Genomic DNA, 23,985 nt, shown 5'->3' with positions numbered 1-23,985 from the left:
GGAACAACTAGAATTTGAGACGTGGCTGCTGCCAGGACTCAGTCAAGTCTTGTCTCTGCTGTTTTGAGCATGTGGCCCTGTCTTCTCTCTGCCTACAGAGTGGCATCTTTCATATGGTAGAGATCATGGCCATTGATGGTTTCACATCCTGCAGTCCCCATCACCAGAGAGGGACTGACAATTTCTCTAGTCCCAAGTTCACAGTTTAGAATAAGTGTCCTGACTGAGCCCAGGTCAGCTGCTCATCCTTGAGCCAGTTAGCAGTGGCCCAGGGTGTGAGAACTGTAAGGACCTGACTCCATGCTTGCTTTAAAGAGATATCACAGATAGTACTCCGTTAACTTCTACCAACCAGCCTTTGATACATTTTGATTGATTATCAGACCACATTTTAACATTATGAAAGTTACAGCTTCTATGTGTAGTGATTATATGTAATAATGTAATGTATATTTGCATTAGACTCAATCACAATAATCTTGTCTTTTTAGGTAACCAAACTAATAGAAGACAGCACTTTGTCCAAATCTGTGAAGAATGCAATAGATACAGACAGATTATTAGATTGGCTAGTGGAGAACTCAGTTTTGTCAATTGCATTGGAAGGTAAGTTGCTTTAAAAAGTTACCTGACATACAGTTTATAAATTCTGTGTAAAAAAGGTACAGAATTGACTGTATTAGTCTTTAAATAATCTTAGGGCAAATTACTGTTGCTTTGGAATTAATAGAACAGTATTTAGAAGAATCAGTCTTTACCTCATGTGTCTTCCTCTCTGTTGCTTTTTCCATTAGGCAACATAGATCAAGCACAGTACTGTGATCGTATAAAGGGAATTATTGAGCTCTTGGGCAGTAAATTGTCTTTAGATGAGCTGACTAAAATTTGGAAGATACAGGTAAGTTGAGCAGAATTGTTTTTGCCTTTTCCTAACATTTTTGGATTTAATGTAGCGAGTGTGTTAAAACAGAGGGCTTATGACCAAATTAATAGTTTGAAGTAATTCAAAGGAAATCAGTGATTAAGGGCATAAGCTTTTAAGTCACAGAGCCTCACATTGAATCCTGCCTCTATTACAAATTAGTTGTGCAATTTTCACTAGTTTCCTAAACTACTCATTTGTGAGCTTCAGTTTTCTCATAGTTAAAATGAGTTTAAAAATAACCTACCATGCCTACTTATCGTGAGAAATAATAGTTTATACAGTACATTCTGCCTGGCACATTGTGAACATTTAAATGGTATTTATTATGATTAAACTCTGTAGGTAGAGGGTTAAGTATTAGCTATCTGTACTCTTTTATCATCATATTTTATTACTAGAGTTCATGTATTCATCAAACATTTATTGACTATCTGCTATGTTCTAGACACGATGGCTATATCTTGTGTTGAGCCATATAAAATTGTTGCTATTTGACCATTTTTCACATACAAAAATGGTGGTTACATATGATTCAACCTATACCTAGCCCTATACCTCAAGGAACTTAAAATATAGAAGGAAAATAATGAACATAGCATGACATTAAATTGCTGCTAAGTTTCATGCTAAAAAGTGCTAGAAGTGCCAGTGAGGTTCCAACGCCTTCAAGGCTTCTGGAATCACTTGCTGCCACAGATGCCAGTACCTTCATCCACTGTCTGAGTCTGAACCAGAAACACTATTCCTTCCTCCTGCCTTCTGATCTCCCAGCAGTGCTTCCCTCTCACTGGCAGAGCATAATTGGAAGAAGCTAACAGAGGAGTTTAGGAGATGTAGTTTGTGGGCCCCTGGCACAGCAGTGCAGAGCAGACTATAGGAGGTTAGATGTAGAACTGAAAGAAAATAGTTCCAGGTCTTATAGATTTTACTTCCCATGTCTTGACCTTGGTCGTATACCCTCATGTAATTTTGTTTCATGACTATAAGATGTGAGTCCGTGTCAGGTTGAAGATTGTAGACCATGATATATATATATATATATATGGTATAGCCCTTCTACATCCACTGTATAGTAGATACTGAGCAAATACTTGTAGAATTCAATCTAAAAATGTCCCTGTCTTTCAAGTGTTTCACATGACAAACAGTGAGGCTTGAAGGTACCATGATTGAGGTTATAAAATGAGTCTGGGACTTACTACACATGGGATAAATAAATATTAATTTGAAGTCTCAAAACATGAGCATGTAAAAAGTGAGGTAGATAATACTTTCAACTAAAAAAGGCCCTCAAAATCATTTGTAAAATACCAAAAGTGAGTAAGTTTGTCATGTATTTTACTTTGGATTTTTTTAGCCAGTTGAAAAGATTTTGTTCTTTTGAAATGAATGTCAGATTGAGAACTTGATTCTTACCTTTTTTTATGTTTATATTAGGAATTTAAATAAGGCCAACTAATAACCACTAATAATGGTTACTTTGTTCTTGCCAATATAATCACACAGGTACCTCCTCAATAATCTAGAATCAATTTATCTTTGTTACTTTTTTGCTTCTAGTTCTATAGATGCCAGGGAGAAGGTTTAGGGATTACTTAACTGTTTTCCAATGTTTCTTCTTCTAGTCAGGACAATCATCTACTGTGATTGAGAATATTCATAGTATTATTGCAGCAGCAGCTGTGAAATTTAACTCGGATCAGCTTAATCATTTGTTTGTTCTCATTCAGAAGGTATGTGTTCAGTCACAATTGCTTCCTGTTGAGTTTTACTAAAATAAGTTCATTTGGAGGCCTCCTACCTCCACATTGTTGTTAGTTGCTGTTGAGTCAGCTCCGACTCTCGGTGCCCCATGCGTATGGAGTAGAACTGCTCCAGAGAATTTACAAGGCTGTGATCTTCTGGAAGCAGGTCTACAGGCCTATCCTCCGAGGCATCTCTGGCTGGGTTTGAACCACCAGCCTTTCGGCTGGCAGTTGAGTGCTTAACCCTTTGCACCACCCATGGATGCCAAATTAGCAGCATCTAAATGTGTTATTCTTATTTGTTAAACTCCTTAAGTTCAAGCTTAAAGTTTTTGCATATTTTGCCAGTTTGATAAAATCAGATTGTGAAGCAGTTCTTGTGTCTTTTCTTTTCCATTCCACAGAGCTGGGAGATTGAGAGTGATAGAGTAAGACAGAAGCTACTGAGCCTGATAGGACGAATAGGCCGGGAAGCTCGATTTGAAACCACTTCGGGAAAGGCAGGAGAATCAAATGCATTTTTCTAGCTACAAATATTTAAAGTAGTTTTATTTGCGCGTTGGCTGGCTCATCATATGCGGTGTAATTGTAGGTGTTAGACGTGCTCTGGGAACTGGCTCATCTTCCGACCCTGCCCAGCAGTCTCATTCAGCAAGCCTTGGAGGAGCACCTGACAATCCTTAGTGACGCATATGCCGTGAAAGAAACAATCAAGAAGAGCTACATCGTCAAGTGCATAGAAGATATTAAAAGGGTCAGTTTTATTTTTAGTCTAATTGTCAGAGCAACAGTACTGCCTGGATAATTAGAGACAAGTAATTTTCTTCCCCTTTTATGTAAATTAAACCAGATATCTTGTCTGGAAGCTCTTACCTTATAGTCCTAAGACTGTGAAATTGTAGGTACTGTTTTTAACCAAGTCACTTATATTTCTCTTAAAATGAACTTTCAGCCTGGAGAATGGACAAGTTTGGATAAAAACAAGAAGGATGGATTCAAGGTAAGAATTTGTGGATGAAATCAAATTCAAGGTATACTAGTGTAACAATTCTCTTTAATAAAGTACATCATGATTTTAAAATAATAGTATGTTTTAGTGTTTCTTATGGTAATGTTCATATGCAACCTTAATGTTTAAATATTGTTTATGACCTAAGCTTATTGACTCTCAGAGGGAAAAAAAAAAATATCCATGGTCACATTGAAAGAGTGGTTTTATTCTTTTCATGGAATTATAAGATCTTCAACTTCACTTTTCTCTTTTAAATTAAATCCAAAATATACACTGTTTTATTTAATAAGTACAATGGATTCTAAATAGTCATGGTACCCACTGGGGAAGAAACAGGCACATTTGCAGAGTAAGAGAAGGAAAGAAAAGGGGTTAGTTCGGTGCTGGCGCGTAGTAGTTTTTCAGGTGCTTGATTCATACCTGTTCCTCAATAATTCTTTAGGCAAACAGTTATTGAATGTTGCTGGGACTTGACTTTACAAGGTGGGATTGGGTAGTGACTAGAAGAGGGACTGGTACTGCAGAAGCCTTGTCCTTCAGGTCTCTGGCCTCCAGGTTATAGTGGACACGTGGACTGTGCTTTGAAATGATGGTTAGTGATTAAGCGATAGTGATTGTAGCTCTTCTGTTGCTCTGGTCCTTAAACCTCAAGTCTCTTCTCAGAGGGATGATCACAGTGGCCAGCCAAGTGGGACGGAGTGTGCATCCACCGTCGCAGCTGCCCTAATCAGAGTCACAGCCTCCTTACACTCAGGCCTCAGGTTGGCCCGACCAGACTTAAAGCCTAGCAGTGGGAGGGATTTCCTTTTCTGAATTTCATTTTTATTAACATAAGAAAATTCTTCTGGTAAAATAGCCAGTAGCTTAACAATTTCATTGGTAGAACATATACCTTGGCTTTTATTAGTAAGTCTTAATGGATCTTGAATATTGCTAACTAATTTCAATTGGTATTTTCAGAGACTCGTTTAGCTCTTAATAAAGAGGCTTTGGTGACTCAGTGGCTTTTATTCTCTTTAGTCACATTTGGTCATAAAGTTTAGGTGGGGTCATTTAAGAACTTTGTGTTTGATATTTCTGACATTGAAGATTTTGATCAAGTGAGTTTTCTACATATAAACGTAGCTTTAGAGATTTTAAAAGTCATTCACAAACGAGCTGATCACTCTCGTGTTTTGAAGAATCATTCCTTTAATTTAGCAGCATTATTCTCTTTCCACTCAGATGCAATTTGAATTTTTCCAGTTTTCTCGGCTCAGTGATCTCAGATAATTTAGCAGCTTCTGCCTTTGCGATCGAAACTCATCCAGAGTTGTTGAAGGAGTTTAGATGCTAAGAGAAAAGGGGTGATTTCTTCTCAGTAACAGATACATTTCTTTTTAGATATGAAGGTCAGAGCTTAAGGGACTTTTCTTTCTCTCCAGGGAAATGGCTTTTGGAACCAGAAAATCCTTTCTGACCTTCTCCCTTTCTTCCTTGTTACAGCTAAGCCTTACATAGCTCTTCTAGCCAGTAGCATCACTGCATCTTTATTGCTTTTCTTTGCAGTCAGTTCATTCATGTCTGTTGTTTTATAACAAAACTTCTTAAAAAGTAATAGGGAAATTTTTGGAGTCGTTTTGTGAGACTTGAATATTTTCCTTTTTTTTTTTTTTTTTTATTTCCCCACTGCTCCCAGTAAAGAAACTGGTATACCACTATTTCATTCCAAATAATAGTATCTTGCATTTATATAGCACTTTTCCGTTTACTAAGTGCTTTCACCATGCTCTCTTAAAGTACGTGTTGCTGAAGGGGGGCAGTGGGAAGATCAGAGCCCCCTGGATATGACTCCAGGCAGGGGGGTGAATTATATCCTGCCACTAAAGGTGTTTTTCTATGCTATGCCCTTTCCTGCCAGGCAGCAAGGTGGGCTGACTGGGGATTATGTCTCCCTGCCAGGCTACACAGAAACTAAGCAAAGGGTAAGACAAGATCACCCACCTCTCACTCCCCTCCCACCCTCAGCTACCTCTATTTCCCCAACTGATTGCCCTTCCCTCTGCTTTTGACACTCTTAAAATTCCCAAGTTCCACTGTTGTGTTCGGAAATTCTGACCTTTATTTCTGTAGATTCTGCCAGGATACCCTTGGCTCCCTTGGTCCTCTTTCCTTTGCTTCCTTTATGCCTTCCACTGTCTACCCCCAGCCCTTCCCCTCTTATTTCACTTCTTTTTTTCCTTCAATTAAAAAGTTTAAATGTACTCATCACCCCCAAAATTACTAAACCAAAAAAATCATTTTTACCCAATTAGTGTTTGCATATTCCTTAAGTTATCTTAAGACCACATAGCACAGTGCCTGGCAGGCTTTCAGTAACTGTTGTTCCCTTCCTCTTACTGCCTCCTTTGCACCCTGCGAGGACACTAAAATGTTATTTAGCCATAGTTGAGCAGCCTCTACTTGCCAAAACATGTAACTGAAAGCAACAGTAGCAAGGTACCCTCAGTGCAATCTCACAGTGATGTTAGTACAGGAGGAAATACTTTTAAAAATGTTCTCCAGTGCAAAAATGTATGCTTCGGTTCTAGATAGATGGCTAGATCTGGGAAAACAAGACCAATGAGGCAGTGGGGATGTCCAGCTTTGAGACGAGAGAACTTGAAAGCTTTCCTCCGATATTTAGAGGACTGTTACAGAGAAGTTTGATTCAACATACTCTTTATATATCCTAAGAAGTTATGGGGAGGCATATTTCAGTATAACAGAACAATGAACTTTCTGTAAGAAGAACCTGAAAATAGGATACATTGCCCCCAGAGGTAATGGGTTCCTCACCACTGGAAATAGTAAGAGACTAGGCAGTCATTGCACAAAGATGAGTAAGGAAAATTTAGCTGTAGGTTTGCAGGCTAAACCAGTTGACCTCTTAAGGTTTCATCTAATTATAAGAGTCTAATTTGCTCATTCCATTAACTCCTACTTATGAAACCTCAGTTCCTTGACATTATCAAATATGTTCATTTTAATTGTTGACTAAATTTTTTTGCCCCTTTTGTAATTGGAGGAGAGAAAGCTTGTCTTATAACTAAGCAACATGAAGTCATACATAAGATGAGATAAATGGAATCTTTAGTATTTGGCTGCTAACCAAAGGTTGGCAGTTTGAATCTACCAGCTGTTTCTTGGAAACCCTATGGGCCAGTTCTACTCTGTCCTGTGAGGTCGCTATAAGTCGAAATTGACTCTATGACAAATTTATTTTTCTTGTTTGCTAAATTTTACAGATGCTATTTTAGATATAACTCTTAAATTATAATTTTATATTATTTTTTATTTTATTTTACTGTATAATGAGCTACCTTCAAAGGATAATTTTCAGCGTTAAATAAAAACCATAATTGACTAACTGGTCATAATACTTTTTAATATATCTGGTTATTGCTAAAGGATTTATGTTTACATCCTAATTTTTGTAATCCTTTTGGAAGGTATCAGTTTGGATTGCAACCTTAGAGTTTTGATCATTGTCACTTTACAACTGTAATATTTTAGCAGAAATATTCTAGTGAGTCTCGCAAGTAGTTGGCCTTTATACCTTATTTCTCTGATTCTAAGATGCCAATGATTGCAACAAGTATCACAAATTTGAAAAGTTTGTAGAATCGTACATTTCAGTTTTACCAACCAGCAGTGGATTATATTTACCCTTACAATTGCATACATTTCTTTAGAGTTACACTCAGTTTGAGTCTAAGCGTCCTTTTGGCCTGTTACGCACAGTTTCACTGTGGCACACTGCTTTTCATTATCTATTGTAGTGCTTTTGACCTCTTTGAAATCTTTAAGATTGAGTGTATAATTTTGAGGCATCCTGAAGGATATGGAGTTTTGTGTGCTTCTCCTATTTTGTAAGACTCAAGCTTCTTTTTTGCTTATTTGTGTATACTAGAAGTTAAGCAGTTTCTCTTGAATTAAGTTGCACCTTTGGACAGAGAGAGATTTAGTGCCAAGTGATATAACCCCTCATAGAGTGTGAGTCTGTCACCCCAGCTTCTCTTGGATCTGAAAAATTCTTCAGTCTGAAACTACTGGCAGCTTTCTTTGCTTTTAGTTGTATTGATGGACACAACAGCCAAGTCAGTGCTACATCATAGGTGTAATTTTTTTGATAACATTTTAAGTAACAAATCAGTGATCCAAATTTAAGTTAAAAATCCATCCTTATTTGGTGTTACCTGTACCAAGTAACAACTAAAATGATAGGTAGGCGAACAAATAAATGCCTTTTGTATACGACTAAGTTTGCAAATACTCAGGTAAGGACAGCTCCATCAAAACTTACTCCTATGCCTAGTGGCTGGTAAATTTCTTTTGACATAATCATAAGAAGCATCAGTTTGAAAAATGTTAAAATTTGTAAAACCTGTGTCTTAGAATTCAGGAAATATGGTATTTGCTGATTGATTGGTTAATCTCTTTGAGGCAAGGAAAATGTTATTGTTTTGGCAATAGCTCTGTCACGTTTACATATTTAGTAGAAGGATTTTTTTCTGCAGAAGACATTGAAAGTCCTGTCCCTCTCTCCTCCCTCTCCCCAAACCAGGCATCTTGATCTTATAGAAAGACTTGACAAAAGAAAATTTTTAAAAAACAAAACTCGGCCTTTAAAATAAATGTTAAGGACTTAAGCTTTTACTCAATTTTTTTTTTTTTTTTTAGTTAGAAACCTAATAATTGGTCAGTTAACTAATAGTGTCTTATCTGAAATTCTTAGCAAATTTTATGATAAAGTGTAATATAAAATCTCATTGTTTCAGAAATGATGTTTATTATAAAGCAACTCTCTTTTTAGAGTATTACATGAACGTCAGGCTTGCCAGGTCTGTACTATGAAGACCTGGATTGTCATGCACCAATTTCAGACATATTTAAAAATGTTTTGAAAAGTATAAAGTACAGTATAAGTATAAACTGGCTATAATACTTAATAAAAATGGGATTGCCTCTTATTAAATTGCTTTAACTAGGAAAGTCAAACAGATCATGACCACTTCCTGTAATTTAGATCACTCTCGGTATCTTGATCATATCATTGGTATCTTAATCAGATAATTATAAAAAGCCCTGTTTTTATTTCATTTTACTTACCAGCAAGCTCAGTATTATCTAAGTCAAGCTTTTGCCATCAGTTTATTTTATTTATGTCAACATGTCTTAGCAGCCTGTGCTACTTAATCTGTCCTCTGAAGTTGCTAATTCCTTGTCTGTTTTTGCTGATGTATCCCTGTACATTTACTGTCATTTCACATCCACTCCTGTTTGCAGTCCTTGGCCTTAGGAAATTGCATGCAGAATAAGAAGTTGGAGACTGAATTATGAGTGCATGAAGATAAGCTATAATTGAGCTATATGAAGGGAAAAATAATACAATGTGTAATAATAAAACCTAATTGACTTGGTAATTTTTTTATAGCTAATCAATTTAGTCTGCCATTTTTTTTAATTTAATTAATATAACTTCTTTTTAACTCTAGTCATCTCAACTTAATAATCCTCAGTTTGTCTGGGTGGTACCAGCTTTGCGTCAGCTCCATGAAATCACCCGCTCGTTTATAAAACAAACCTATCAAAAGCAAGACAAGGTAAGAGTATAGCTATATGTGATTGTTATACAATTATTTGCCTAACCTTTTATAATAACAATACAGACTAAAATTGCTGAGTTTTATAGTCTCCATTAAATTTTTTGTGGTTATTAGTGTAATTGGTTTACATTATTTAACAACTTCGAGTTTGAACATCATTCTGCTTTCATTTCTGTAGAGGTTTTCTTTTGATATACCCTTAACTCGCTCCTTTTTTATTTCTTTAATGTACTGAAATAATTAAAGCAATTTTTAAAGGTCCGAACGGTATTTTAGAAATTTGATTGTAAAGATTCAAAGGCTTATTTTATATTGTAAAAAGATTAGTTTGCTTAAGGAGCTAGAGCTTCTTCAGTGTAATACACCTGGAAGAAAGATCTGGAAAAGTATACAGGAAGTGAAATAGTTCCTTTGAAAGACTTTTTTCTTAAAAAAAAAAAATCTCTTTTAGAAGCAAAAAATAAGAGAGAAGGTTATTGATTCCAAAATAAGTATACACACCAGATTGGTTTCATTTTTTATAAGAAATGTGAGTGAGGAAATCTTTGCCATCCCTTATGTTGGACTATGTCTTATAATAGAAGTTTGTAAGAAGTCAAGAAAGTAACTGCAAATTCTCATGCCACTTTTGTCTTTGTTGTTTTTGCCAAGAGCATTATTCAAGATTTGAAGAAAAATTTTGAAATAGTCAAATTGGTAACAGGAAGTTTGATAGCTTGTCATCGACTGGCAGCAGCTGTGGCTGGACCTGGAGGACTGACAGGTTCAACGCTAGTGGATGGCCGATACACTTACCGGGAGGTATCAGGCGTCGTGTTTTTGCTTCATGATTTCCAGCATTCATTTGACCTTTTTGCCCTTGAACTGTAGAGTTAGTATTTGTTGAGTGTGACTATAAAGGAGCAGCATGAGGTAGGCTTAGGGCAGTGGAACAGCTGTGTACCTTGGCTATAATTACTTCAAAATAAAAGTTTAAAAAAATAAGTGTGGTTAAATCTTTCAGTAAATCACCCAAGAATTGTGTATGATAGCATAATAAACACCTTTTCTTTGTCTTTGATCTGAAATAATAATTCTGTGGATAATGAGTTTTGTTTTTCACATCAATTGATTGGTAATGTTATTGTTTAAAAAAAAAAAAAAAAAATAGAAAAGCTTCATCACCAGCTGTGAGTTTATGGTGTTTTACTTTGAAATTGCTGAAATTACATTTTAGCGACATCTAAAATCGGCTGAATTTGCAGTAGACTTGAAGTAGCTTCTTAATACCTACACTGTACTGTCAGCCTGTTATAAACAGAGTGTGCTCACATTCACTGAACCCTGTTATATGAAAAAACATTCATTAAAATGATTCCTAAAATTTAAAAGTTTTTCTTTTTTTTTTTTTAACTTTGCTTTCAGGTATGAATGCCTGGAGTTAACTAATTAGCATTATTTCTTTTTGCAGTATTTAGAGGCACATTTAAAATTTCTGGCATTTTTCTTGCAAGAAGCTACTCTCTATCTGGGTTGGAATCGTGCCAAGGAAATCTGGGAATGTCTTGTGACTGGCCAGGATGTTTGTGAATTAGATAGAGAGGTAAGAAGGTGCTATCGTGGATAAAGTGAGGCAGCAGTGAAAACTTAAATATCTTACATTTTTGTGTGTGTCACGTGTTTCATCATTTCAAATCACTTTTTAATGTACGTAAATAAACATTTTATAGTAACAGATCAGTAACCATAAGTGCTAAAAGAATATATAATATATATCCTTGATATAAATAAATGTATGCACTCTTTCGTAATTTTCATACCATTCTGGATAAAATAGCAAATTTAGCCAAGTGAGTACAGTTAAAGAGCTCTAGGAATATCTTTAATTTTTTTCTTGCCATAAAACTGAGTTTTATTCACCAACAGAAACCTTTGAGTACCTGTAATGATGTTATACCCCAGTAGCGCCAAAGAAGACTCAGTACCTACATACATTATTAAAAATATCATTAGACCACTGGGAGCAGGCTAGACCAGGAGCAGAACAACTGCTTTGAGGTTTTCTAACCATGAATTTCTGTTTCCTCATCACATTTTACAGAATAATATTAACTACCTCATAGGATTGTTGAAAGGATTAAATATGGCACAGAGTAAGAGGTAATAAATGCTAATGGAAAAGCCCAAATATAAAACTCAGTGAAAAGTATGAGTGTATTTTTTCATTATCTAAGGGACAAAGATTGCTAGTAGCTGCTTCATTTCGCTCCAGAGTCCCAAGCATTTCAGTTTTAAGTGGTATTTTGGCAACGTAAATTTTAAAGTATTCAAAATAATTTACCTTTACTTGCCCGAAGTGGAATATGTGTTTGCCTGAAGTTGACTTGAGTTACAGGGTCATATTTGTCTTAATCCACAGATGTGTTTTGAATGGTTTACAAAAGGGCAGCATGATCTCGAGAGTGATGTTCAGCAGCAGCTCTTCAAGGAGAAAATCCTTAAGTTGGAGTCGTATGAAATCACTATGAATGGTAGGAAAAACTTAAATCGCTTTTCAGTTCTTTCAAGTACGAAATTTTATTCTTCCCTTTCCCCCTAGTCCCACATCTCAGAAACAACCGAACAGTTTGGAATGTCCTTTTTACCTTTTTCCTACGCATATGAAGACCACAAAAACAGCAACCAAACCTATTGCCCTCGAGTTGATTCCAACTCTCATAGCAACCCTATAGGACAGCGTAGAACTGCCGCATGGGATTTCCAAGGAGCAGCCGGTGGATTTGAATTGCTGACCTTTTGATTAGCAACCGAGCTCTTTAACACTGTGCCACCAGGGCTCCCATATGAAGACACTGCTGTGTATTTACATATACAGATAAACCCCCTTTTGCATAATGGTAACTTATAATTAAATTTTAAATTATATGGCCTGATAGTGCAAATTTCCAAACTGTCTTTCCATTAATTACTTAGTACAAGAATGATTCATTAAGGTAAAAATTTGTCGAGGTATAGAAATCCTCTTTCTGGGCTTTTTTTAAAATTGAATTTTTAATTGTGATAGTTTACATACTATAAAATTCACTTTTTAAAGAGTGCAGTTCAGTGATTTTTAGCATATTCACAAGTTATGTAACCATCACCACTATCTAATTCCAGAAAATTTTCATCAAACTCTCTCCCTTCCCTTCCCTCCCCTCCAAAAAAAAACCCATACGCGTCAGCGTCAGGAGTAACTCTCCGTTTCTCTTTCCCTAGTCTCTGGCAACCACTGGCCTGCTTTCTGTATCTGTGGATTAGCCTGTTCTGAACATTTCATGTAAATGAAATACACTATGGGGCCTTTGTGTCTGACTTCTTTCACTTAGCATAGTTTTTTCAAGGCTAGTCCATGCATCAGTACCTTATTTTATGGCTTAGTAATATTCTATAGTGTGGATAAACCACATTTTGTTTTTCCCATTCATTTGTGATGAATATTTCAGTTGTTTTCATTTTTTGGGCTATTATCAGTAATGCTCCTATGAACATTTATGTACAAGCTTTTGTGTAAACACAGGTTTTCATTTCTCTTGAGTATATAACTAGAAGTGGAATTGCTGGTAACTCTATTTTTAACATTTTGATGAGCTGCCGAGGCATTTTCCAAAGAGGCTGCACCATTTTACATTCCCACCAGCAATGTACAGGAGTTCTAGTTTCCGCACATCCTCGCCAACATTTGTTCTTTTTCTTCTAGCCATCCCATGAGTGTGAAGTGGTATCTCATTGTTTTGATTTGCATTTCCTTTATGACTAATAATGTTGAGTGTCTTTTCATGTGCTTATTGGCCATTTGTATATCTTCCTTGGAAAATGATTTAGATTTTTGCCAATTTTTAATTGGGTTATTTATCTTTTCATTGTTGAGTTATTAGAGTTCTTCATATATTCTGTATTAGCTGCTTATCAGATATATTATTTGCAAATATTTTGTATCCTGTGGGTTGTCTTTTTCACTTTCTTAGGGTCCTTTGATACACAAAAGTTTTTAGTTTTGATGACGTCTTATCAGTTTTTTTCTTTTCTTGCTTTGCTTTTGGTATTGTATCTAAGAAACCATTGCCTTGTCAAAGGTCATGAAGATTTGTGCCATGTTTTCTTCTTAGGGTTTTATAGTTTTAGCTTTTACACTTAGGTCTTTGATAAACTTTGAGTTTTTGATTATCTGTATTACTTAGAGTCCATGAATTTATCTGAAGTTCTACAATTTCAGGTTTTAACTTATTTAAGACTTTTTTTGAAAATGTGAATCTCTGTGATCATCGATTGAAAAGACAAGGCGCTCAGTTGGTAAGTACACTATTCTCATAGCTTAACCAAATCAGGTAACTTGAATTATCTGGTAAAACTTGATATTCAGAAAAAAACAAAAAATCATGTATTATAATTGAGAGAAGGCATGTATTTTAAAGAACAAGCATCTTCTTGACTGCCATCTTCTGCATTGGAGACAAAGCTTCCCTTAAGAGTGTAATGGGTAAGTTCCTTCTCTGGCACACTACCTCACTGACTGCCTGGGAGAACACAGTTGACCTCTGAAAACACTCTCTTTGCTTTTGCTAATCTTGGGGCAGCCAGTGGCCTCCTGGGACTTAATGAATGCAGAACAGGGACAGTTCTATCTAAGATTCCAACTCTGCAAATCCAGCAATTCACATGTATCTTAAGAAGTAACAAAATCTTGAATTTTGGAATAGTAGTGGCAAAGATTTGGGGATAAATATTTAGAAACAGATAATGAAACAGGAAAAAAGGATTGATAAAATGTATAGAGCTTGTGTTTATATGTACATGTGCACCTTAAAAAAGAAAGCCAGAAAATAACTCCTTTTCCAAATCCATTTCAATCAGAGCCTGGCTTCCTGGAGTGGTAAGACTTTTTACAATATGTCGTAGGCCCTGGTTCCTGCCATTTTTAACTGAGCTTTGGGAAGACCATATTGAGCCCCAAGGCTTAGTAACCTCTTCAGACTTGACTGCATTTCCTTATGCAGAAAGTTCATGAAGAATAGTGCCCATCTCATTCTTTCAGCGTTTCTGCTTCAATTGCCTGTGCGGGTAGCTGTCCATCTTGGGTTTAAGGATGTCTAGAGAAAATCTCCTTACCTATCCTGCTTCACATGAGATTGCCCATTGTTTTTGTGGATGGTTATTTTTTATTTTAAACCTTCATGTCAGTACAGTAGTTATTTCACATGTCAGTGGCTTTTTGTAGCTTAAATTTATATTGAACCTAAGAGGTATGGACTCACGATGTAGCAGAAAATAATTGTCTGTAGTTTTGTGACCTTGGTGTGCTATATGATTTATTTTTTTCTTTTGAATAGTATGTGGAAAAGCTGGAGTTGATAGGAATGGATTTCATTTGGAAGATAGCAATGGAATCACCTGATGAAGAAATTGCTAATGAAGCTATTCAGTTAATCATAAGCTATAGTTATATTAACTTAAATCCTAGGTTAAAGAAGGTGGGTATCATACATAAAAAAGCAGAAAAGTAAATATTTTTTTTTATAAGTTATGATCCTTGGCATGCCTGAAAATTGGCTTCTTTATTTTGATATTTTGTCTTTAATAATGATTAAAACTAAATGCCAAAGTGCTAATTTTAATTTCCACATACCTCTTACTTTTAGGATTCAGTATCTTTACATAAGAAATTTATCGCTGATTGCTACACAAGACTAGAAGTGAGTAGAAATTTTTATTTAATCTTTTTTTTTTAATAATATTTTATTGTGTTTTCAGTGAAAGTTTACACAGCAAATTAGGTTTCTATTTGACAATTTCTATATAAGTAGTTCAGTAACATTAGTTAGATTTTTCACAGTGTGTCAGCATTCTTATTAATTGCATCGTGGTTGTTCCCTTTCCAGCACCCTTATCAACTTCTCTCTGCTTTAGAGTAATTGTTGACCTTTTGCTCTCATATAGATGGTTTTAAAATAGAGCACCATACGCAAAGTAATATCCTTTATTTTGTGTGCCAGTCTGTGACTTCTCTAAAAGGTAACCTTGGGATGGTTTCACTTCAGTGTTTAAAGAGTTATCTCAGGGCAGTAGTCTTAGGGTGCCTTCTAGTTTCAACTGGATCAGTAAGCCTGGACTTTTTAAGAGTTTGAGTTCTGTTCCATGTTTTCTCTCCTATCAAGGCTCGTCTATTGTGGCCCTGGTCAGAATGGTCGATAGTGGTAGCCGGGCACCATCTAGTTCTTCTGGTCTCAGGGTAGATGAAGCTGTGGCTAGTGTAGGTTATTAGCCCTGTAGACTGGTTTCTTCTCTGAGACTCTGATTTCCTTTATTTAACTTGTTTTTGAAGTAAATGCTTGATATTTTTCCTCATATAATTTTATATTTTGAGATAGTGTATAATGTTGTTGTTTACGGCTGGGTCCTATTGAAGAATTTGTAAATAGTACAATATTGTGGTAAGGGGAACAGATATGTGCCTTAATGCCCCCATATAGAAATGTATTTTGTAAGAAATCCTTTCTTTTATCTCCACCACCTCTCTTCTCACTCCACACACCCCTTCCCTTTTGGGTATAGGAACTGTCTTCAGAAAACAGGTCTGTTACAGAGTCCATATTTCTAATCAGTTCTTTTTCTCCTTTCTTTGTCTGTCCATGACTTTTATACAGGCACTTGCTTCCTTTCCTATCCTTCCCTATGTCTCACCTCGCTTATATCATAAATGATATTAGAGACTACAACAGGACACTCAGTAGTAGGTGTTATTGGTTGTCTTTGTCCTTTAGAAGATTGCTTTGTAATGCTAGCTCATATATTCCCAATGCCTTATTTCCACCATTATGGTTAAAGAATTAAACACTCATTTTCATTCTTTTTTGTGCTTGTTTAAACTTTATATATCTAATAAAGAGTATTCCAAAAGCATAAAATGCTACTGCCCCAATATGTTAATAAATTAAACTTTGTGGTGATGAATATTTGCTAGAATCTGTACAGGATTTCCCAAGTTGTCAGTGGCTTCCATCCAATATGTTATCATAAAAGAAAAAAAAAAATTATTCACATACCCCTAATTGAGGAACTATGTAAGTGATTCTATATGTAGAACAGTAGTTCTAACTGGGGACTATATTGCCTCCCAGAGGACATTTGGCAGTGTCTGGAGATATTTTTGGTTGTCAACAACTGGGAGTAGGGGGGGTATAGCTACAGGCATCCAGTGGGTAGAAGCCAGAGATGCTGCTAAACATCCTACAAGGCACAGAAGACCCCACCCAACAAAGAATTATCTAATCAGAATGTCATTAGAGCTGAGGTTGACAAACCCTGAGGTAGAATGATTATTTCATATTCTATAGGCAGCCAGCTCAGCACTTGGTGGCCCCACTCTAACGCATGCTGTGACCAGAGCAACAAAAATGCTTACAGCGACCGCCATGCCAACTGTAGCAACATCAGTTCAGTCTCCATATAGGTAAGTGATTACAGAACTGAAAACGAATGGCCACTCCTACAACCCATAAATGTATATATCAATTTTTAAAAATAATTGCTGCCTTTTTTCCTATGGAGACCTCTCAACTATTGATTTCCTCATTGTATATCAGATTTTACAAACAGCCATATCCCAAGAAAATAATATGTTCCCTATAATGCACCGACAAATCTATGTCACTTTTGAAAATGTATAAGTCAACATCAGAACCACCCACGTATTGCTCTGCCTCTATGCTTTTCTCCTAGGAGACAAGTTTTGTTGTTGTATTTTTTTAATTGAATTCATTTTACTTTTATTCTTGTTAACATAGGTAGCCTCCTTTTTAGGATAGAATAAAAGTATTCATTGTACTAAGTAATTTTTTTCAAGTTTGAAATATTTTCTTGCTTAGACATCTTGTAACTTTGCTCTATGAATAGTCAAAACCAGGGTAAGCAAAATGAAGTAGAAGATATTGATAGAATTATGCATTATAGATGTTGAGTAATTAAAAGTAAGCATTGTCAGTTAAAATATTTACTTAAAATTATTTTTCAGACTAAGTTTTAGCAAAAACTTTGTAAATGTTGACATTCTACCTAACCACATTGCTGTTTAATTACTACAAATATTACCAGTGAAGTCTGAGTTCAGTGTCTGCTCTGGTTCATTGGTAAGGTAAGGAGAAACAATGACTATTTAGGAACAATAGATTGAGGTAAATAAAACATTTTTGTGGGGCTGTAGAGTCCTTTCATTGCCCATAAGCAGCCCAAGTGGAATGATGCCCAGTAATCTTTGGCTCTTGCTCAAAGAAGGGCTCACTTTTTGTGCCTTGCTCTGCTGCCCTGTGTTGATGGGTACTCTCTAAGTATAGACTTTCTCTGCTCCTGGAATGACTGTATTTTCATTTATAATTGAGAGGTATTTCTTTTCTTTTTAAAGCTTTCCTTTAGAAAGGGAATCGAAGCAGTATCTAATGCCCACGTTCTTCTTCATCTTCTTTTTTAAAACGAGTTGAGTATGGTATAGCTATAAAATTCAAAAATTTATACACAAATTGTTTCACGACATTGGTTGCAACCCCCACAATGTGTCAGCACTCTTCCCCTTTCCACCCTGGGTTCCTGTTTCCATTCATCCATTTTTCCTGTCCCTCCCTAGATTTGTTTTTGTGCAGGTGTTACCCATTTGGTCTCGTATACTTGATTGACCTAAGAAGCACATTCGTCTCGTGTTATTGTTTGTTTTATAGGCCTGTCTAATCTTTGACTAGAAGGTGAACTTCAAGAGTGCCTTTAGTTCTGAGTTAGCAGTTTGTCTGGGGGCCATAGTCTCAGGAGTTCCTCCAATCTCTTTCAGACCAGTAAGTCTGGTCTTTTTTGTAAATCTGAATTTTGTTCTACATTTTTCTCCGCTCTGTCCAGGACCCTCTATTATGATACCTGTCAGAGCTGTCAGTGGTGGTAGCCAGGCACCATCTAGTTCTTCTGGGCTCAGGCTGATGAAAGCTGTGGTACATGTGGTCCATTAGTCCTTTGGAGTAATTTCCTTGTATCATTGTTTTTTTCATTCTCCTTTGCTGTGGATGGGATGAGGCCAATAGATGTATCTTACATGGCGTTTGGCAAGCTCTTAAGAGCCCAGATGCTACTCACCAAAGTAGGATGTAGAACATTTTCTTTATGAACTATGTTATGTCAGTTGACCTAGATGTCCCCTGAGACCATGGTGCCTAGCCTTCAGCCCCAGTAACTTGGTCCCTCAGGGTGTTTGAATGTGTCTAGGAAGCTCCTATGACTGTGCCTCCTTTGTGCTCTATTGAATATATGAATATACATGCTGTTCATACAAATATGTATATAAAAATAACCACAGCCTAACCTATATATGTGCATGGGTATACTCCTATATGCCCTCTTCCCCCATCCAGCATATGTATCTGCCTGTGTATCTGCTTTTAAGTTATTATTTGTTTTTACCGTTGTTGTAGCGTTGTGTATGCTATAGTATTTATTGTAGTTGCCTCTTCTTTTTTTTTCCCTTGTGTTCCTCTAAGTGTCTTCCTTTGCCTTGGTCAGGTTGTGCTGACTTCCCTTATATTGTGTATTGTCTTTCCTTTCACCAAAGTTGACACTTACATACTATCTAGTTAGTGATTTCCCCTCTTCTTTCTTGTAACCATCAAAGATGGTTTCTGTCTGTAAACCTTTTCTTGAGTTTTTATAATAGTGGTCTCATATAATATTTGTCCTTTTGTGATTGACTTATTTAACTCAGCATAATGCCCTCCAGATTCATCTACATTGTGAGATGTTTCACAGATTCATCATTGTTCCTTATCGTTCTTTATTGTTGTGTAGTATTCCATTGTGTGTATGTACCATAATTTGTTTATCCATTCATCTATTGTTGGGCACTTAAGCTGTTTCCAATTTTTTGCTATTGTGAATAATGCTGCAGTGAACGTGGGTGTGCATGTGTCTATTTTTGTGACAGATTTATTTCTCTAGGATGTATTCCTAGGGGTGAGATTGCTGGATTGTATGGTATTTCTATTTCTAGCTTTTAAGGAAGTGCCACATTGTTTTCCATAGTGGTTGTACCCATTTACATTCCCACCAGCAGAGTATGAGAGTGCCAATCTCCCCACAACCTCACCAGCATTTATTGTTCTCTGAATTTTCAATTAGTGCCATTCTTGCAGGGGTGAGATGGTATCTCATCATGGTTTTGATTTGCATTTCTCTAATGGCTAATGGGGGCACTGGTGGCACAGTGGTTAAGTGTTTGGCTGCTAACCAAAAGTTTGGTAGTTTGAATCCACCAGCCGCTCCTTGGAAACCCTATGGGGCAGTTCTCCTCTCTCCTGTAGGGTCACTATGAGTTGGAATCAACACTACAGCAGTGAGTTTTGTTTTGTTTTTGTGGGCGGGGGGCAGGGGGTTGGGGCCTGGCATCTTTTCATGTATTTGTTGGCCACCTGAATGTCTTCTTTGGTGAAGCGTCTGTTCATGTCCTTTGCCCATATTCTGATTGGATTGCTTGTCTTTTTATTGTTTGAGTTGTTGAAGTTTTCTGTATATTTTAGAGGTTGAACATTTATCAGATACGTCATTGCCAAAGATTTTTTCCCAGTCTGTAGGTTCTCTTTACTTTCTGGGAGAAGTATTTTGTTGAGCATATTTAATTTTTCGGAGGCCTCAGTTATCTAGTTTATTTTCTGAAGTCTGTATATTTTTAGTTAATGTTCAATATTCTATTTATGCCATAAATTAGGGCCCCTAGCTTTATCGCTATGTTTTCTTTTATGAACTTTATGGTTTTGGATATTACATGTAGGTCTTTGATGCATTTTGTGTATGGGGTGAGGTATGGATCTTGTCTCATTTTTCTGCAAGTGGATATCCAGTTTTTTCAGCACCATTTCTTGAAGGGACTTGTCTCTTCCCCATTTAATGGACTTCAACCCTTTGTTGAAGATCAGGTGTCCATAGGTGGATGGATTTATTTCTGAGTTCTTGATTCTGTTCCATTGGTCTCTGTGTCTGTCGTCTACCTGTATCAGGCTGTTTTGACTACCATAGTTGTATAGTAGGTTCTGAGATCGGGGAGTATGAGGCCTCCTACTTTGTTCTTCTTTTTAAGTAATGTTTTACTTATCCAGGGGTTCTTACCTTTCCAGATACATTTGGTGATTAGTTTTTCCATCTAATTAAAGAATTTTGTTGGATTTGGATCAGGATTGCATGGTACCTATAGATTGCTTTGGGTAGTGTTGATACTTTCACAATGTTAAGTCTTCCTATTCATGAGCATGGTAAGTTTTTCCATTTATGAAGGTGTCTTTCAGTTTCTTACAGTAGTGTTTTGTAGTTTTCTTTGTATAAGTCATATAAGGTATAAAAGTCCCTAGTTAGGTTTATTCCTAAGTATTTTATGTTTTGGGGGCTATTGTAAATGGTATTGTTTTCCTGGTTTCCTTTTCAGAGTTCTCTTTGTTAGTGTAGAGGAATCCGACTGATTTTTGTATGTCGATCTTGTACCCTGCCACTTTGCTGAATCCTCCTATTAGTTCCAGTAGCTTTCTTTTGGATTCTCTGGGATTTTATATGTATAGGATCATATCATCTACGAATAGGGTTAGTTTTACTTCTTCCTTATCAATTTCGATGCCCTTTATTTCCCTTTCTTGTCTCACTGCTCAGAGTAGGACTTCCAATATAGCGTTGAATAAAATGATGATAAAGGGCATCCTTGTCTGGTTCCCTTTCTCGGGAATGCTTTCAGTCTCTCTCCATTGAGAATAATGTCGGTTATTGGTTTGGTGTATGTACCCTTGATTATGTTGGAGAATTTCCCTTCTGTTCCTCTCTTGAGGAGAGTTTTTATCAGGAATAGGTGTTGGACTTTATCAAATGCCTTTTTTGAATCAATTGAGATGATCTTGTGATTATTTTCCTTTGTTTATTTATGTGGTAGATTATGTTGATTGCTTTTCTAATGTTGACCCATTCTTGCATACTTGGTATGAATCCCACTTGGTTGTGATGCATTGTTTGATACGCTATTGAATTCTTTTGGCTAGGATTTTGTTGAGAATTTTTACATCAGTGTTCATGAGGGATATTCCTCCTTAATTTTCTTTTTTAGTGGTGTCTTTTCTTGGTTTTGGTACCAGGGTTGTGTTGGCTTCATAGAATGAATTCTGGAGTATTTCTCTCTTTTCTGTGTTTTGGGATAGTTTGAGTAGGATTGGTGTCAGCTCTTCTCTGAATGATTGATAGAATTCTCCAATTCTGGGCCAGGGCTTTTTGTTGTTGTTGTTGGTAGTTTTTTTTGTGACCTCTTCAATTTCTCTTTATGCGGGTCTGTTCAGATTTTTTTTCTTATTTGAGTTATTTGTATCTTGTTTTTTTCTTTTGGCCAGTGGTTTGTTGATTTTATTGATCCTTTCAAAGAACCAGCTTCTAGTCTTGTTGATTGTTTCAGTTGTTTTTCTGTTTCATTTATTTCTACTCTAGTCTTCATTATTTCCTTTCTTGTGGAGGTTGGGGGGTTCTTTTGCTGCTCTTTTTCTTTTGCTTGAGTTGTAGGGTTAAGGTATTGATTTTGGCCCTTCTTTTTTGATGTGTGTGCTTATTTCCATAAATTGGCATCTGAGAACTGCTTTCCTATGTCGCAAAGGTTTGGGTATGTTGTATTTTCATTCTCGTTTGATTCTAGGAATTTTTTAAATTTCATTTTTAATTTCTTCTGTTACCCAGTGGGGTTTTTAAGCATGACATTGTTCACTTTCCAAGTATTTGATTTTTTTTCCTTGTTCGTCTTGTTGTTGATTTCTAATTATATAGCATTGTGATCTGAGATGATGCTTTGTATTATTTCAGTATTTTTTAATTTGTTGAGGCTTGTTTTGTGGCTAGAATATGGTCTATTCTAGAAAAGGATCCATGTGTGCTGGAGAAGAATGTGTACTACACTGCTCTTGGGTCTAGTGTTGTGTATATGTCTTACATAGCTACTTCTGTTATTGTGAAAGAAGCTGTCTTAGTTACCTAGTGCTGCTATAACAGAAATTCCACAAGTGGATGACATCAACAAAGAGAATTTTATTCTCCTAAAAGTGTTATAGGCTACAAGTCCAAATTCAGGGCATCAGCTCCAGGGGAAGGCTTTCTGTCTCTGTCAGCTCTGGAGGAAGACCCTTGTCATCAATCTTCCCCTGGTCTAGGAGCTTCTCAACACAGGAACCTTGGGTTCAAAGGACGTTCTTTGCTCCCAGTGCTGCTTTCTTAGTGGTATGAGGTCCCCATGTCTCTCTACTCACCTCTCTCTTTATATTGCAAAAGAGATTGGCACAAGACACAATCCAATCTTGTAGATTGAGTCCTGCCTCGTTAAAATAACTGCTGCTAATCCCATCTCATCTACATCATAGAGGTAAGATTTATAACACATAGGAAAATCACATCAGATGACAAAATGGTAGACAGTCACCCAATACTGAGAATCTTTGCCTAGCCAAATTGATACACGTATTTTTGGTGGGACACAATTCAGTCCATGACAAAACCAAAAACCTATTGCCGTTGAGTCAATTCTGACTAATAGTGACCCTATAGGACATAGCAGAACTGCCCCATAGAGTTTCCAAGGAGCGCCTGGTGGATTCGAACTGCCAACCTTTTGGTTAGCAGCTGTAGCTCTTAACCACTACGCCACCAGAGTTTCCCAATCTGTAACAGAACCCAATAAAACACAAGCTTCTCAGACCTCATTTTAAAATGGCAGAAAGTAATTATAGATTCAACTCATGATGGGAACACTAATATGAACTTTTGCATTCCCACATTCATGAAAGTGTACCTCAAATAGACTTCCATTAAGAATGTGTGTTAAAGAGTTCCTTTATTACATGTTTGTAAGATGTGGTCCATCTCCGTGATCTAGTTCCTTAGTTTATTTGTCTTATAAACCAGAATAGACATGGATTTATGAACCATCGGATTGCTACTTCTTTAGATGACTGTGCTTTTTTTTTTTCTTTTTACTAAATGCCTTTTATTCTGAGTCTTTTTATATTTGGTTGACTACAGAGCAAAATCACATAATAGTTTTTAAATATTCTTATTACACCTCGAGAATTAATCAGAATATATAATTTCAAAGTCGAATTTGAACTAGGGCATTATAGTTTATGTCATTACAGTAGTTTTGAAAGAACTGTTTCAGCTTTTGGAGGAGGGGACTAGGGTTCACTCTCTCATCAGTACAGTACTTCACAGTGCTGTCTGTGACTTAGTTCACTGCTGAGGCGAGTAAAACAGTTCACTCATCAGTGCATTCACTTACCTATGGCCCTTAGATATCCTACAGATCTTCTGAGTTTTAGTTTCTAGTTCTTGTCAGTAGATTGGAAGGATTTGGAACTCTGTTAAATGTGTTTGACAGAACTCTGCGATTAACCAACCATTTTTAAAGTAAAATTCCCAGTACTGCTAATCAGCATACCAGACCAATTGCTAGAAAGTGGTAGTACCTGTTTTCAATTTTAGAAATACAGTATGGAGCTGCAACTGTATAATATAATTGCTGACTCTTAGAATCTTCTTAATTTCAAAATGAATAAGTAAGTTCCATAAGCTTCAACCAAAAGAGACGCTGAGTCTCATTTTCAGTCTGTTACAGCTCAACACTCCACT

The 23,985-nt window shown here is 36.4% G+C and overlaps 1 protein-coding gene across 5 annotated transcripts in view; it reads left to right on the top strand.

Moving 5' to 3' along the window:
• USP24 (ubiquitin specific peptidase 24) overlaps positions 1-23,985 on the top strand; it is a 171,855-nt gene that overhangs the window by 65,887 nt on the left and 81,983 nt on the right. For all 5 annotated transcript variants that reach the window (XM_064282027.1, XM_064282026.1, XM_064282025.1 and 2 more), the window contains exons 11-24: positions 492-606; positions 795-898; positions 2,551-2,658; positions 3,075-3,170; positions 3,263-3,424; positions 3,623-3,670; positions 9,199-9,306; positions 9,961-10,110; positions 10,760-10,891; positions 11,708-11,819; positions 13,544-13,620; positions 14,658-14,798; positions 14,967-15,020; positions 16,662-16,777. In XM_064282027.1, coding sequence (XP_064138097.1) covers positions 492-606; positions 795-898; positions 2,551-2,658; positions 3,075-3,170; positions 3,263-3,424; positions 3,623-3,670; positions 9,199-9,306; positions 9,961-10,110; positions 10,760-10,891; positions 11,708-11,819; positions 13,544-13,620; positions 14,658-14,798; positions 14,967-15,020; positions 16,662-16,777 — 1,523 coding nt within the window. The remainder of the gene's footprint in view (positions 1-491; positions 607-794; positions 899-2,550; positions 2,659-3,074; positions 3,171-3,262; positions 3,425-3,622; positions 3,671-9,198; positions 9,307-9,960; positions 10,111-10,759; positions 10,892-11,707; positions 11,820-13,543; positions 13,621-14,657; positions 14,799-14,966; positions 15,021-16,661; positions 16,778-23,985) is intronic.

Source organism: Loxodonta africana, chromosome 3, assembly GCF_030014295.1.
Source record: "Loxodonta africana isolate mLoxAfr1 chromosome 3, mLoxAfr1.hap2, whole genome shotgun sequence".
In the NCBI taxonomy this organism is placed as follows: domain Eukaryota; kingdom Metazoa; phylum Chordata; class Mammalia; order Proboscidea; family Elephantidae; genus Loxodonta; species Loxodonta africana.
The sequence above is the reverse complement of the archived record's forward strand: the minus strand, read 5'-3'. Positions and strand labels throughout refer to the sequence as shown.